The sequence below is a fragment of the Terrapene carolina genome, unplaced genomic scaffold (genome assembly GCF_002925995.2).
Source record: "Terrapene carolina triunguis isolate 2854851 unplaced genomic scaffold, T_m_triunguis-2.0 Scaffold836, whole genome shotgun sequence".
Taxonomy (NCBI): Eukaryota; Metazoa; Chordata; order Testudines; family Emydidae; genus Terrapene; species Terrapene triunguis.
In genome coordinates this window covers 2,699,934-2,715,549 of record NW_020665187.1, presented here as the reverse complement: position 1 = coordinate 2,715,549, position 15,616 = coordinate 2,699,934, and the positions used below count along the sequence as shown (strand labels likewise).

At 60.7% G+C, this 15,616-nt stretch overlaps 1 protein-coding gene across 1 annotated transcript; it reads right to left on the bottom strand.

The window, feature by feature from the left end:
• Positions 1 to 5,010: 5,010 nt before the first annotated feature.
• ITGB7 (integrin subunit beta 7) lies at positions 5,011 to 13,966 on the bottom strand. Its single transcript, XM_029913729.1, has 13 exons — positions 13,771 to 13,966; positions 12,765 to 12,935; positions 11,956 to 12,197; positions 10,921 to 11,079; positions 9,674 to 9,769; positions 9,500 to 9,589; positions 8,897 to 9,037; positions 8,092 to 8,285; positions 7,486 to 7,703; positions 7,032 to 7,248; positions 6,560 to 6,768; positions 6,038 to 6,198; positions 5,011 to 5,552 (listed from the first exon to the last, which is right to left on the bottom strand). The coding sequence occupies exons 2-13, from the start codon at positions 12,865 to 12,867 to the stop codon at positions 5,487 to 5,489; spliced, it is 1,896 nt and encodes a 631-aa protein (XP_029769589.1). The 5' UTR covers positions 12,868 to 12,935; positions 13,771 to 13,966; the 3' UTR covers positions 5,011 to 5,486.
• Between the last annotated feature and the right edge of the window lie 1,650 nt (positions 13,967 to 15,616).

The following is a 15,616-nucleotide window of genomic DNA, read 5'->3' as shown; positions in this document are numbered from 1 at the left end:
CAGAGAAGCGAAGACTCTTTCTACCTTTTGACCCTTTTTATTTGGTAAAAGGAGATTCCCTGCCTCCCACGCCCCCATGTTGTGGTGAAGGGAGCTGAAACCAGCAGTGACATGCAGCTTTATCTAGCCCCTTATCGCGTCAAAACATCAGCATCGCTGATCATCAGCACAGCTGTGGGACTAGTATCTGGCTCCCGCGGAGAGTTGGCCTGTCGTTCTGTTGGGCCCCCAGAAATCCTGGCTTTTTAAAAGCTACCTCGTTGACTCTGTCTCACGTCTGTAGAACTGGCTTTCATGGGTGGGGTCAACACTGAAAGCCTGGAGGTGGCATCACTGTTAACGTGAAGTATCTTGGCCTGGAGAATGTCACCAGAAAAGCCTTTAATCCTAGACTTAAGATTCTCTTCCGAACAGGCCTGATCTGCTGTCCAGCCCTGGCTCCTTGTGCCCCGTGGCAATAATGGCTGAAATGGGATGTCCCGTTGTGTGTTTGGTGTCACTATTTATTCTCCTGTCCCCACCCAACGAGTAAGGCAATCGACGAAGTCAGAAGGTCATGGGTTCTAGTCCCAGCTCTGACACCGACTTTGCCCAAAGTACTGCTCAGTATCGGTGTCCTCCCTGCGCTAATTATACTGACTCGCTTTTGCAGAGAGAAGTATGAAGTTTTACTATTGGAACACGAATCTTCTGTGTAAAACTGCTGACGGTGGATCCTGGGGCGTTTGCTGTGACGTGAACATTGGTTGGCAGCCTGTTACAATCTGGCAGTACTTCTGCCCAGCACAAGGGGGCAGTACAAGCTATCCTGTAGGACTACTGGCAAAAGGGTGTTGGCAAACGGTTGGTTCGGTTAAACCAGAGGCTGGTTTAGAGGACAAACTAACTCACTCTTGGTTTTGAACTTTCATAGCGGATGGAACACCTGTGGTCTGGGGCAGGGACCCCTAAATTATGGGTGGGAACCTCGCTGCTCAGAACGTCTGAGGGCCTGAAGCTGCCTGGGTTCAGTGTTGCAGAGTTTTGATGCGTGTGTGATCTGTGTGGCTGGGGTTTTTTCTCAAAAGCTGTTTTTTGGCCTGGTGGTGAGGAGCTCCTGCAGAGCTGCTGGTGTCACTGCTGCTACAGACGGTCCTTTTCCTTGGGTAGCTGATGCGTGCACACCGTGTGCTATACAAAGGGTTCATCTGTCTAGCTGACACTGCAGGTTGCCAGTGCACGATAGAAGCTGCAGCTGTCTTGATGCCTGAAGGTCAAATTGTTTGCAGCTGGGGCTGCCTTGTTCTAAACCATCTCGGCAGAGGTATTTCGATTCCCGGTAAAAAGTACAGATCTAAGAGGCTTATTGGAGTCACGTACGGCTCGTGCTCTGCAAACCCCCTCAGCTGATGCATGGAAAAAGTGTTCAATTTTATATCTATAAATTAGTGACTTACGATGATTTGAACATTTGTTTTTTATTTTTAAATGCTCTTAGAAGTAACCTGTCATGACATTCCAAAGTGAATTAAGATCAATCGAATTAAGACCACGTGAATTCTGAAAAAGAGCATTCACACAGGGATTTAATGCAGTTTAACTAATTCACTATAAATTCACGCCTTTAATTAGGATTAATTTTCCTTAGTGTCCCCTTATACACAAGCCCTTGAGGAGCTATACCCAGGGATAAAGAGTAATGTTGACAGAGATGTTTCATGACTATGAGTTTATTTAGATGCTGCTAGCTGGTTTGCAGCCGAAATCGCATGAGAAAGGTGGGGGCAGTGAAACTGACAAGGAACACAACTGAAACTGACTAGAAACAAAAGTTTCCCTGTCTGAGCTGGGTGCAAAAGGGCAATCTGGCTAGCACCAGCGCTCCAAAATACATCTACTGAAAACGTGTCAGTTCTAGTAACACCCACAAGACGATGTTTAAAATTGGCTTTTAACTTGCTGTAGCAAAGAGGTGTGTCAGCACCACATCTGTGCTGGGGAGTGTAAGTTAAAACAATACAACCCTCCAGTGTAAACATATTATTCTGGTGCAATTCGGAGCTTTCCCTGCTTTCAAGCTAGGGTAAACCATGCTCTTGCAAGCCCCTTACTGTCACGGCATGGCTGCACCAGTGGGAATGCACCACCGTAATGCAGCTATCCCCAGCCCCTCCATGGCTGAAAAGCAGATGAGTAGCGGCGTCAGGCTGGCTGGTTCTCTGGAGCGGGGTGCAAATGGGCACTTCGTTTCCTTGTGCACCCATGTCAAGCTAATTTTTCCTGTAGCATCCGTATCCACATGAGCCCGCGTCTGGTGGCGGGGTGGGGGGGAAGGGGACAGTGTCTGACTGTGTGTTTCAGAGATGGGACCCTGCTCTCTAGTGTGCATGCATAACAAGCTCACCAGACTCCGGTCTGATTTGTGCTCAGCTGTCTTCTCAGGTGAGGCCTGTATCTGGAACGGCCCAGGGAAGAGGCTAGCTGTATTAATGTGCATCATTGCCCTTGAGTCAAGGAGTGTATGAACAAGAAGGGGATGGCAGAACGAACTCAGTCGCACTGTGGCGTGACACTGATCCCTGAAGGCTGGCGGGAAGTGGCCCCCAGTTGTCCCAGAACTACTGTTTTGACAGATGGACCAAGAACTCTCCTGTGTTAGTGAATCCGAGCTGAGTGATATCTGGAAAGTCCCATGGCTTATTTGTCTTTTTTTTTTTTTTTTTTAAAATATTTTTTTTTCGATTGGGGGGGAGGGGGGGGGGGGAGCGTGTGTTACTGAGGCGATAAATGAGAATCACTTTTAAACTGTAGTTTTTATAAGATGTTATAAACTTGTATCTTTTTACCATTAGTGTGGTGTCTGTTCCTTTGTGACCTATTTAGAGTATTTAAATAAAATCTTGTGGTTTTTTTTCTTTTCTAAACTCTACTCTGCTTCTTATCTCAGTTCACTCTAGGGCCTCGGATTCTGGCCTGAGCAGTAGTGCAGGAAAAAAATTAAAAGCCCGTATAGCATAAACGGTTAAGGTTTATGAAAAAGGGGAGTAGTGGTTTTGGGGAACTTTGGCTCTTTCGAGGGCCCTTGCTTTGAGAGAGCAAATACTCCATGTTCTGGACATCAGACCCCGTGTTGGATGCCTGCAATCACTATAATCATACTAGAAAATGTTGTAGCAAATGGGCTCCTTGGTGTTACCATAATACAGCTAACAACTAACACAATCTTGGCCTCTGAGCTTCAGCAAACCAAGAACTTCTCCCAAGTAGCTAAAGGGTCAAACATCTGCTGTCACCATGGTAACTGTGGATTTTAATTAACCCATGGAACTTTCTGTCACAAGATGCGGCGGAGGATTTTTAGCTTCCTTTTTAAAAGGGTCAGGGTCAGTTAATGTGAATACTAATTGTGGTTACAGGAGCTCGGACGGTTGATAGTGCGTACCAGCCCTCCTCGGGGCTTAGGACGTGAGGTGCGTGGCTGGGGATTAGAAGACAGTTGCTGGTTCTTTGGCATGTCGTTGGCTAGTTATCTATGAGAGGGTCTGACATGTCCTCCGGGGGCCGTAATCACTATCAGTCAGGAGCATTGGTGTAATGCATTGTGGCAATTTCTGTTTAATCGTCACCTTGCGTTTGTCAGCGGTGTAACAGGATGTGGCCATAAGTGCTGTGTGTGACTGGGTGGCGTTGCCCGTTGATTCTCTCTGACTGCCGGCTCTGCAAGGGGAAAGTTTTGCTCCCTGACTTCCACCACTGCAGCCTCTGTCCCACGGAGCCCTCCCTGCCCCCCTGCTGACAGGGCTTCTGAGCTGGGCCCTTCGCTCTCCCATGGGCTGTGGAGCAGCAGCTGGGGCTGGCTCTCCTGGTGCTGTGTGGTTCCCCCCCCCCACACACACACACACACCCTTTGTGGGAGTTGACGCTTGTTTGTGTCAGGAAAGCAGACGCGGTTGCAGGGAGGTTCCGCTTTTGAGCATGGGAAGCTGCCAAAATGAGGAAATGCACACAACGTCCTTCCAGACTTTCTCTTATCACCAAACCCCACATGGGCACCCCTCTAGGGCTGGGAACAATCCCACACCTGTTCATTTCAACCCCAGGGCCCTATTAGCTGCACACAGGTACCAGTTTTCCTGGCACTAACCCAGCTTCCCCCCTCCTAGCCCGGGGAGAGAGGTTTTTCTACTACTGCCCTTAAGCCAGTGGGCCTGAACCTTTAGCTTCAAGCAGGCTAGAGGCACTAGGGCTTAGTTCAGTCCTTGCACTCCGGGGAAGGGTGTGGTCGCTGCAGGTGCAGGAGATGTGGAGTAGCCCTAGACACCTTCCTCCGAAAGGACAGCCGATGAGAGCACAGGGCAGGGGCCTGGGGAGAGGCGGGCTGGTTGCCTCGTACACAGGGGGTGTAAGGGTGCGAGCAACTGATTCTCAAGCGTGACCCCCCCCCCGCCCACTTCCTTGCAACCACTAACGAACAGCTAATTAGTAAGAAGGGAGCAAGTATTCCTCCTGCCCACAGGCCCACCCACACTTTGCCCTGACTCTGTGTGCGTGAAAACACTGGCTTCAGTTAGTGATGGAGGGGAGAGAGAGAGAGGCTTGACCTGCTTTACGCCTGGGCCAAATGCATCCCTGCGAATTTCCCCCAGCCTGCCTGTATTTTGCTCCCTTCATTGTATCTTCCTGGGTCTGCGAGGAAATGAGGCGTCAGGGGCAGCGCACGATAAAACATCACGCAAGAGCTGAGCCGGCTGCTCCCCCAGCCCTTTATTCCTCTCGGTATTCACCCAGCAACGTGGGGGAGGCAGTTCCTTGTCGGGGGGGACGGGGGACCATTATTTGAGAGCCTCGAGGGTGCTGGTGGTGATAAAGAGGAGAGGCTCCCAGCAGTTGTTAAGCAGCCAGTTCCCAGTGGGGTTTTACTGGCTTTGTGCTGGCAGGAGGGACTACGCCTGCTGCTTCTCTTCTGGTGCTGAATGGCCCTGCTCCAATTACCCCCCCGCCCCGGTGGTTGGCCATGAGTTTCCCGTGCCCTGGAGAGAAGCCCCCCAAAAGTGGAGCTTTGGTGCTCCGTAGCCCGGCCCTTCCTGCTAGTCTCTGACCCCAGAGCTCTCCTGCTGGGCGTGGGCAGCAGCTCGTGCTGTCCTGGTGCTGGGGGTCGCTGACTGATGCGCTGTGGGGGGCAGAGAAGCAGCAGGCTCTGGGACTTAGTGCTGCAAGGGGAGGACAGGGTGGGGGTACTTAAGCAGGGAGGCTTCAGGCTGGGAAGAGCCCCAGGGCTGCATCCTGCTCCTCCAGTAAGAAGTGGGGGCACCTGGCAGCACAAGCAGGCACGTCCCCGTGGGCCTATTTGGCAGCGGGTAGCAGTGTGGGATTCCGCCGAGCAGCGGGCCCTCTGCCTGCGCCTTCCCTTCCAGGAGAGCTCGGGGGGGCTGCCGTAGCGAGCGTGGCACCTGGGGGCCCGTGCTGTTGGTAGCTGGGCTGGCGCCGGGGCGGCCATCCATGCTGCCTCAGTCCTCGTTGTACCTGGGGTTGATGACGGTGGTGGTGGCACTCTGGTACAGTGGGTTGTTGACCTGGGAGGGCAGAGAGGTTGCTGGAATCAAAGGGGAGGCGGGGGGGGCTCAGGGAACCTGGGGTCTGTTCCCGCTGACCTAGGACAAGTAGCTGTATCTGGGCCTGGTCCAGAGAGGAGGAGACTGTCCCACTCCAGCATGATCGCAGCCAGCAGCGAACTGGGCCGGGCGCTGGAACGTCCTCACCCACCCCGGCATGAGACGCAGGGAATACAGGCTGCAGCACATGGGGAAGGAGGTAGGGAGCCTTCGGGCCCGGGGAAGCCGTCCAGTTCAGCCGGGGTGCTGGGACTGGATGGCCGCGGCGTGAGGGAGCTCGCTGGCTCCCATCTGGTCCCAAGCCTCAGCCCACTTCCTCCGACAGGCCCTGTGTCAGTACCTGGCAGCGGCCAAGGGCTGAACGGGCCAGGCAAGGGGGAAAGCCTGAGCGGGGAGGGAAGGGGCTGCCAGTGGGGGGGAGCAGACAGCAGGGGTGGGGCCCTGACCTCGTTCCCCTTGGCCCGCTCCCGCTCCTTCTCGAAGCGCATGTACTCCCGCCGGTCCAGGATCTCCACGGAGATGCGGTAGGCGATGATGACCAGCAGCCCGATGACCACGATGCCCAGGACCAAGCCCAGCACAATCATGGAGGTCTGGTCAGTGACAGCTACGAGGAGGGGAGGAAGAGCCCGGGCCTGAGTGAAGCCTGCAGCAGCACCCCCCAACCCCACCCCGGCAGCCCGCACAGCTGCACCCCCCCCCCCCAGCTCTGGGGATGCGTCTCAGGGTTCTGGGGAGGTTACCTGCAGGGCTAACTCCCCCTCTCTGGTCTCACTGCCCCCCCTGCCGACTGCTTGGCCTCCCCCTTTCTGGCCCACACTGGGCCCCTCTCTCCCTGCTGCTCGCCCTTCCTGGGGCATAGTGCCCAGCCCCTAGCCTGCCCCATGTCACCCCCTCTACCCAAGCCCCCGCCCAACCCCAACTGGTACTCATTGTCCCTGGCTCCCCCGCCCCCTCCAAGTGCTCACCGTCCTTGTCTTTCACCTTCAGGGCAACTTTGCCCCCCTCCATGCCCTCAATCAGGAAGATCAGGATCCGCTCGTCGTCCGTCTTCTCCTTGCACCACTGCTCATTCACGGTGGCCTCGGGCACCACTGTGGCCACGGTGTGGTTGCACGCGATGCTGCAGTTCTGGCTCAGCGGGCCCATCCTGAAGGCCTGGCAGTCGGCACAGTCCCTGCCAGTGAGACGGCTGCTGTCAGCGGGCCCCTCCGGGGTCCCCCCTGCTTGCACTGTCCTGTCCACCATCCCGAGCCGGCCCCTCCCACATACACACCCTGTCCTGAGCCACCCCGTCTGCTCCCAGCCCCTGCCACCACTCGCTGCCGCCCCGCCCCAACCTGCCGCCTTCTGCCAGCCCCCTGCCAGCCTGACCCACCCCACCTGGCCTTAGGGGTGCTTAGCTTTCGTCCCGACCGCTGCCCTTTGCCCCCTGCTCACCGGTGCTCCTCGCAGGGGGTCCGGCAGCTCGTGCACCGGCTGCAGAGCCGGTCGAAGTAGCCCGGCTGGCACTGGCACTTGTTGCAGACGCAGCGCCCGTGCCCGCTGCACTCCACGCCGTCCTGCAAGCACGCGCGGGTGTCCAGGCTGCAGTCACAGGCGCCGCCCGTGTAGCCCTCGTCGCACAGGCAACTCCCACACTGGCACCGACCCTGGCCTGCGGAAGGGGAGGGGGGCAGGGTGCCGTCAGCCTGGGCGAGCACCTGCTCCCTGCTGGGAGCCAACCTGGACCCCCAACCCGTCCCCTCGCTCCATCCCTCCTTCGCCTTGCACATGCCCGTCAGCCATCCTCCACCCCTTCACTCCTCCCTCCATTATCCCAGTGGGCGAGGCAGGCGCTATTGAAGCTCGTAAGTCCCCCAGCACCTGCCCAGCCCCTCGGGGCCGCCCTCACCTGCGCAGAGCTGCCCGTCGTGCCGCTCGCAGCTGGTGTCGTCGCACTCGCAGTGCTGCCCTCGCACGTTGCTGTTACACTGGCACTGCCCGCACACGCACTGCCCCTTCCCGCTGCACGTGGGGCCCGTGCCGTTCCGGCCCCGGCACCCCGCCTCCAGGTCCGTGGCCTCCGCCAGCTCGCACTCACACAGCTTGCCCACGCGGCCAGGGCTGCAGCTGCAAGGTGTGGGGGGGGGGGTCGGGGGAAACGGGGGGGGGGGCCCTCTACCCCCCCCCCCCCCGCCACTGGCCCAAGCTGCTTGCAGCCCCACCAACACACACACACACACACACAGCCTAGCTGCCCCCTCCTGCCCCCTGGCTTCTGGGCTGCCCGCAGTGCTCCTCCCCAATCAGCTGAGATGCCCCCAACTCCCTGTAGCCTGGCCCAAGACCAGCCCCCCACTAGGCCAGGCTCCCTTCCCCCCCATCCTGCTGAGCAGTCTGTTCCCCTTTCCCTGATCTGCCTCCCGCATCCCCCTGCCCTGATCTGCCACCCATCCCCCTGCGCCGGTATGCCCCCTGTCCTGCCCCCCGCCCCCCCAGCGTCTGGGCAGGGCTTTACCTGCAGACCCCGCAGGTGAGGGTGCCGTGGCCCCCGCTGCAGTGGGTGGCGTTGGGCTCAGGCTGGCCGCAGGGGCAGTCGCACAGCGTCTGCAGCTCCACACGCACCTCCTCGGTGAAGCCCAGCACCCGGAGCGCGAAGGTGTGCGGCCCCTCCAGGCAGGCGTCGGCCTGCACCGTCACCGTGAAACTCACCTGGGGGAGACGGGCACGTGGGGGAGGGGTAAACACGCCTGCTCCGGCCACCAGGCCCAGAGCAAAGACACCCCCTCCCCACGCCCCACTGAGCTGGCCAATCCCCTCCCCGGGCTCCCCAGCCCCTCTCCCCCTCACCACCCAGTCTGCCCCTCCCCTCACTGGGTTCCCCAGACCTACTCCCCCCCAAGCCAGCCTGCCCCCTCCCCTCAGAGGGCCCCCAGCTTCCCTTCCCACACTGAGCTGGCCTGCCCCCTCCCCTCTCCAGGCTCCCCATCCCCTCTCCCCTTCCCCCCCCAGCCTGCCCCTTCCCTCACCAGTCTCCCCAGCCCCCTCCGCTCCCTGGGCTCCCCTAGCCCTCCTCCCCCCATTGAGCTGGCTGTCCTCTCTCCCCACTGGGACAAGCTACCCAGTCCCCCGCAGTGGGTCAGGCTGTCCTAACACTGCCCAGGAAGACCCCGGCCTCCAAGCCTGGCAGCCCAACTGAGGGACTGGGCTGGGTTGCCCTCCCCCACCCCGGGGTGTCAGGGTGTGGGAGGGGAGCCAGGCCATGGGGGCAGCTCAGCCGGGGATCCCCAGAACCTGGCAGGGGTGAAGGGGGGGGAGCTCACCAGCTGGTTGATGTGGACGCCGGAGCAGACCCCCCCGTGGCCCCCGAGGGAGTGGTTGGCGCCCTCGCAGTGCGACTCGTAGGCCACGCTCACGCCGGGCGGGAGCTGGAAGTGCTCCAGGTTCACCGTGGACGACAGGCTCTGGGGGGAGAGGGGCACAGGGACAGTCCAGGAGTCGCGGGAGTGTGGGGGGGTGCGAGGCCTCGGGTGCGGGCTGCAGGGACCCTCCTTGGCTCACTCACCACACCTGCCCCTGCAGCTTCCAGCCAGCCCACGCCCACCCCGGCTCCTACCGCCCACCCCGGCTCCTACCGCCCACCCAGCCCCTCCAAGCCCCCACCCGCCCTCCTGGGTCCCAGGCCCCACTGCTCTGACCACTAGGCCACACTCCCACCCAGCCCCTCCACCTCCCCCCCAAGTGTCAAGGAACCCTGCATGGGGTGCCCAGGCCAGAGGGGGCCTTGCAGGGATATGCTGGTTGCTGGGGGAGGTGCTGGAGGAGTACTGGGGGGGGCCCTGCAGGGATCCCTCAAAACCTTCAGCCCCACCCCCATTACATGCCATCATCCCCTTCCCCCCCCCCCAGCTGCCCCTCCCTCTCACATTGTAGGCATCAGAGATGAGCTGCACCACGTTGCTGGAATCCTCCTTCAGCTCCCCCACCACCGACTTGGGGATCAGCCTGCTCAGCTCCTGGAGGGGGGTAGAGGCCGGGTGAGTGAGTGAGCCCCCCCTCCGCCCCCCCCAGCTCTGCCCCCAGCCTGCCCCCGCCCTCACCTGGTAGACGGGCAGCGTGGAGCCAGTGACAGCGAAGATGGGCTGGATGTTAGAGGCTGAGAGCACCTGGGCCAAGTGCCCAACCGAGGGGTAATCCTGCAACGAGAGGCAGCGCCCACCGGTCACCACACAGCACCGCCAGCCCAGGGGGGCGTCCAAGCAGGAGTCGAACCCAGGAGTCCGGGCTCTGACCCCCTCCTCCCTCCCAGCACCGGGAACGGAACCCGGGGGCGGCCGGGCCTGAGGAGTTAGCCGAGGCACTCAGACCCCATCGCGAGAGAGGCCAGGGAGGCCAAGTGAGGTACCCGGAGAAGGGCAAACAGCCCCGGGCTTTAAACAGGGAATTACAGCCCAGTCAGCATAACTTGGACCCTTGGAAAGCAGCTAGCCTCAACTATGAAACAAGTGATTTGTAAGCGGCTAGGGGATAACAGCCAGCCCGGATCTGTCAAGAACAAATCCACCTCAGTTCCTTCTGTGACAGAGTTGCTGGTCTAGTGGATGGGGGAAGCTGTCAACATGCCGTCGCTTGGTTTTCATACGGCTTCTCACACAGTCTCACATGCACACTAGGGAGATGGCGGGCGACGTGAAATTACTATAAGGTGGGTGTACAAGCCCGGCCTCCAACAGTAGCTCTGGATGGCTTGCCGTCAAACAGGGTGGGCAGAGCTGCGGGGGTCCCGCAGGGGTAAGTCCTGGGTCCAGTACTAGTCAATATTTTCACTAGTGCCTTGGCTAAGGGAGTGGAGAGGCGGCGTATGAGATTTGCAGCGGACACCAAGGTGGGAGGGGTTGCAAGCACTTCGGAGGACAGGATTCGAATTCAAAATGACCTTGACACATGGGAGGACGGGTCTGAAATCAACAAGAGGCAATTCAGTAAAGACAAGTGCAAAGCGCTTTGCTTAGGAAGGAAACATCAAATGCGCGAATCCAACCGGGGTGGGGAGTCGCTGCTGAAAATTAATGTGGGGGTTAGCAGGGATCACGAACTCAATACGAGTGTAGTAAGAGGTACCTTAGTTCCCACTGCTGAAACCACTAGCTGACACTCCCTCCCCAGACCCAGGCATAGAAGCCTGGCATCCGGGCAGCCGTCCCTGGGCTCCGACTGCACCCCTCTCTTTTACAGGGCATGCGCATTGCCCCCCGTCCTCATCCCAGCCTCCCCCAGCTGGGTGCAGGGTGCTGCAGGGACCGTCCCGATTGCCCCCCGAGGGGCACCGAACGGGGGGGAGACCTACGTAGATGTGGCTCTTGCTGTAGAGGCCGTCAGTGTCGAGGTGGCACTGGTTGTCATTCGGGAGGTAGATGCCACCCAGCTTGCCATCCCCTGCCGTGTGGAAGACATCATCTGACGTGAAGACCAGCAGACGTGTCACGTTCCGCCAGCCAATCTGCTCCTGGTGGGGCGGGGAATGGGGGGGGGTGAGCAGGTACAGTGGCCACCCACTGGTCCCTCCAGCCTGCACGCCCCCTGCAGCTACCCAGACCCCTGCCCCGGTATGCCCCCCATCCGTCTGCCCCCATCCGTCTGCCCCGGTATGCCCCCCATCCGTCTGCCCCCATCCCCCTGCCCTGATTTGCCCTGATCTCCCCCCCCATCCGTCTGCCCCCATCCCCCTGCGCCGGTATGCCCCCTGTCCTGTCTCCCGCCCCCCCTCAGCATCTGGGCAGGGCTTTACCTGCCGACCCTGCAGCAGTGGGCACTTTTTCTCACATACCCCTTGCAGCCATGTACACCTGCACACCCACGTGCGCACGCACAGACGTGTGAGCGCCTGCCCCCCCACCGCTATGCACACCCTCTAATGTGCACTTGTGCTCACAGAACCCGTGCGTGCACACCCACCATGTGCACAGTCACCCTTTGAGCACACACGTGCACGCGCACACAGAGCCAATCACACATGAGCGCTCACACCCAGCCACGCGCACACCAACATTAATGCACACCCTGGCATCAATGCACACGTACACACCCGTGTGTGTGTGTGTGTGCACCCAGAGACAGACACACACACTCCCTGGCAGTGAAGTGCATGTTCCCACCCATTTGCACACACACAGAGTCATGCACACCTCCTGGCAGCGATGTGCATGTACACACCCATTTGCACACTTGTGCACTCACACAGCCGTGCACATACTGGGAGCCAATGAAAAGGCAGGGAATGCCCAACAGCCGGCCGCCCCCTCCCCAACACACGCCCCCCCACCACCACCCAGAGCCCGTGGCTACTGTCCCCACCTACACCCAGCCCCCGCCAGCGGCTCACCTCACACACAGCCGCCTGCATGATGGCGTCGAAGCCGCCCTCAGGCGAGTCCAGGTTGCCCGAGATGCGCTGCTGGCTCACGCGGCTCTCGAACTCGCTGGCGTTGTCGGTGAGCGGCAGCACGTGGCGGAAGCTGACGGGCGAGTCACACTGCTCGTAGCGGTCGGGGCAGGGGTTCCGCAGCTTGGCGGGCACCGTGCTGACGTAGGGCAGGACCGTCTTGTCCACGAAGGAGCCGAAGCCTGACGGGGCAGAGGCGGTGCTGGGTTCAGGCGCCAGCCCCACAGTCGCCACAGGGGGACCCCATCCTTGCCAGATGGTCCCCAGTCCCCCTCCCTTCCCTGAAGCCCTCATCCTCCTCCCCTCTCAGAACCAGGAATGGAACCCAGGAGTCCGGGCTCCCAGCCCCTACCTGCTCTAACCATTAGACCCACCATCCCCCACCCTGTACCATCTGCCCTGCCTTCGCCCACTGCTGCCCTCCAGCCCCATGGAGCAATGACTATGGGGCCAGGTTCCCACAGCTCGTGGCTCCATCCGCGCTCCATGGGGGGGAGCAAAGCGTGAGGAAGGGGTGGGGGGGATATCACCCCACAGGGAGTGGGGGGGGCAGAGTCTGAGGAGAGCAGGGTGACATCACCCCATGGGGGGGCAAAGCATGAGGAGAGTGGGGGAGGGCATTGCCCCTCGAGGGGTTGGGGGGGGTGGAGCATGAGGAGAATGGGGGGCATCGCCCCATGGGGGGGCTGGGGGGTGGAGCACAAGGAGAGCAGGGGGGCATCGCCCCTCTGGGGGGTGCTGCCTCGTACCAATCTTCACTGACTTGGTGATGTTCCTGAGTGCGGCCAGCAGGTCATTGCCGAGCTTCTTGATGTTCTCCAGGTCGTCCTTCATGGAGTAGGACAGGTCCATCAGGTAGTAGACGTCCACGGGGTAGCCCTCGGCCCGCTTGAACCGCACCGAGAAGCTGTGCTGCTCTCCTAGGGGGTGTGGAGGGAGCCAAGGACCTGGCTCAGCAGGGAATCATGCTGCAAGGCCAGGGGCTTGGGGGGAGACCCTTCATCCACCCTCCATCCATCCCCCACCCCTTCATCCGCCTCCATCCAGCCATCCACCTACCTACCACCTCCTCCCCATCCTCCCGCCCATCCATCCACGTACCCATCCATCCCTCCATCCATCCCCCACCCCTTCATCCCCTCACCTATCCATCCCCCCCAGCCATCCACCTACCTCCCACCTCCTCCCCATCCTCCCATCCACCCACCCCACCCCTCCATCCATCCACTCCTCTCCTCCACCCCTCTAACCACCAACCCACTCCTCCACCCATCCATCCGCCCCACCCCTCTACCTACCCATCACCCCCTCCATCCATCCACCACCCCTCTATCCACCCATCTATCCATCCCCATCCATCCCCCTCTATCCAGCCATGTATCCTCCATTCCCATCCACCAACCCATCTACCCACCCACCTCTCTAGTCACCCACCCAGCCCCCTTCATCCCCCTACCCACTCATCCACCCACCCCCATACATACCCCTCTGTCTCCCCACCCACCCCCATACATACCTGTCCATCCATCCCCTCAATCTATCCATCCATCCCACATCCCTCTGTCTCTCCCTATCTCCCCAGCGCTTGTATTTCTAGGCACACACCCTCTGCTTCAGCATCAGCAGCCCCAGGCAGGGGATTTGGGAGGCCGGAGAAGACCCAGCTCCCCAGCTGGGCCCCAGCACCACGCTTCCCCCCAGCCTGGCATGGGGCCCGGTTCCAACCACAAGCCTCCCCCCTCCAGTGGGACCCACCGGGTCGGAGCCACAGGGCGATCTTTTGGGGTGCCAGCTGGGTCACCGTCTCCTGCTCGGCACTGTCGCTCAGGGGCGCGTCCTCCAGGACTTGGTGCCGGCCCCGGGGCTCAACCACCTCCTCCAGGGCACAGCCGCGCCGGAGCAGCTCCTCCCGCGTGGCGCAGCGCGTGGCATCCGACTCGCCCGCCTTGGTGAAGTTCTGGAGGGGGGAGGGGGAGTCAGCCCACAAGCCTGAGCAGCCGGGGGGCACCTCCCCCCAATTCTGTTCCCCCCAACATGCTGCCCCCCGCCGAGATCCCTTCCCATCCCCATGGGCCAACACCACCCAGGGCACCTGCTGGGTAAGCCCAGCTCCCTCACCCACACTGGGGCCCACTGGCAGAGCAGCGGGGGGCACCCACCTGATGCTTTGCCCTAGCAGGGGGTGCTCCCCATGGTCAGTTCCAAGCCCCCGGGGATGGGGTGCTATCAGGAGACACCCCCCCACACTGCTGGCCACCCCTTCCCCCCCCCCCGGGACGTGCAAGACGTGCTGCTGGCGTCGATTATCTCATCTGTTTCTCATTGATGGTTTCCTGTTGCAGAGAAGGTGACAAACCGCAGCGTGAGCAGTGGGGGATGGGACGTCTGGGGGTTGGGGGGCTTTCACCATCGTGCCCCCCCCAAGCCCTTCGCAAATGGCCCCCACAGACACAGCTGGACTGGGTCCCCCCATCCCTCCGCACATTCCTCATCCCCCTGAGCTATGGGAGCGCTCCCCTGGCCAGCACTGGTAGTAGGTCTTTTATCCTCTCTGTTGCACTGACCCATCTCTCCAAGCAGTTACACAGGTGCACAGCCCAGCTGCATGGCTGGGAGGCATGGGTGTAGCAGGCGGGGGGGACTGAGAGCCGTTTCTGCCGCCCCACCCCAGGGAGGGGCCACTGGGGTTCCACGCTGCCCCCTCTCAAGTCTGGCAAATAGGAGCCTTAATCCTGCACGGGTGTGACTCCCCTGCAAGGGGAGCTGGTGGGCAAGACGGGGGACAGTGCCCCATTCCCATCCTCGCCAGCAGCTCCTCCACTCAGCCCAGCCCCAGCCGTGCCCAGGGGAGGGGGCAGGGAAGGGCTTGGTCTGCTTGGCCCAGTGGCTGGTGCCCATGGTTGTCTGTGCCAGGAGGCAGAGGGACCCACAGGGATCCATACTCCATGGGCACAGCCCAGGCTGCACAGACAGCTGGGAATCCCCCCACCCCCCGCCAGACCCCGTGGTACGAGCTCCCGAGAGCGCAAAGCCGCCGGTTTCACTGCAGGACAGAGCAGCACCAAACCGAACAACCACAATAGGGGCTTGGGAGGCAGGACGCCTGGGTTCTATCCCCAGCTCAGGGAGGCGAATGGGTCTGGTGGGTTAGAGCAGGAGGGGCTGGGACCCAGGACTCCAGGCTTCTATCCCCGGCTTGGGGAGGTTCTAGTGGGTTACCATAGGGGGGGTTGAGAGGCAGGACACCTGGGTTCTATCCTCAGCTCAGGGAGGGGAATAGGTCTGGTGGGGTGGGGTTGGGTAGGGTGGGTTTCCTTGGACCTCGCCAAGTCGCCCCCCCCAGGTGCCTCAGTTTCCCCCACACGCATTCTCCCCCTGGGTGCCTGGCTGTGCTGTCTGCGCTGCACCTCGAGCCCCTCAGCCGGAAGGGGCAAGAGACGGGGCTGGTGCTGTTAAGTTACACGACCCCCTCGCGCTCTGAGATTCCCCCGCCCCCCCCCCCCGGCTTCCCGCCTTGCTGGGTAGCAGGATGTGGTGAGCTGCTGTCACACGCCACCTGGGACCCCCCCAGCTGGGATAACGCACCAGAGAGGATTTCCGC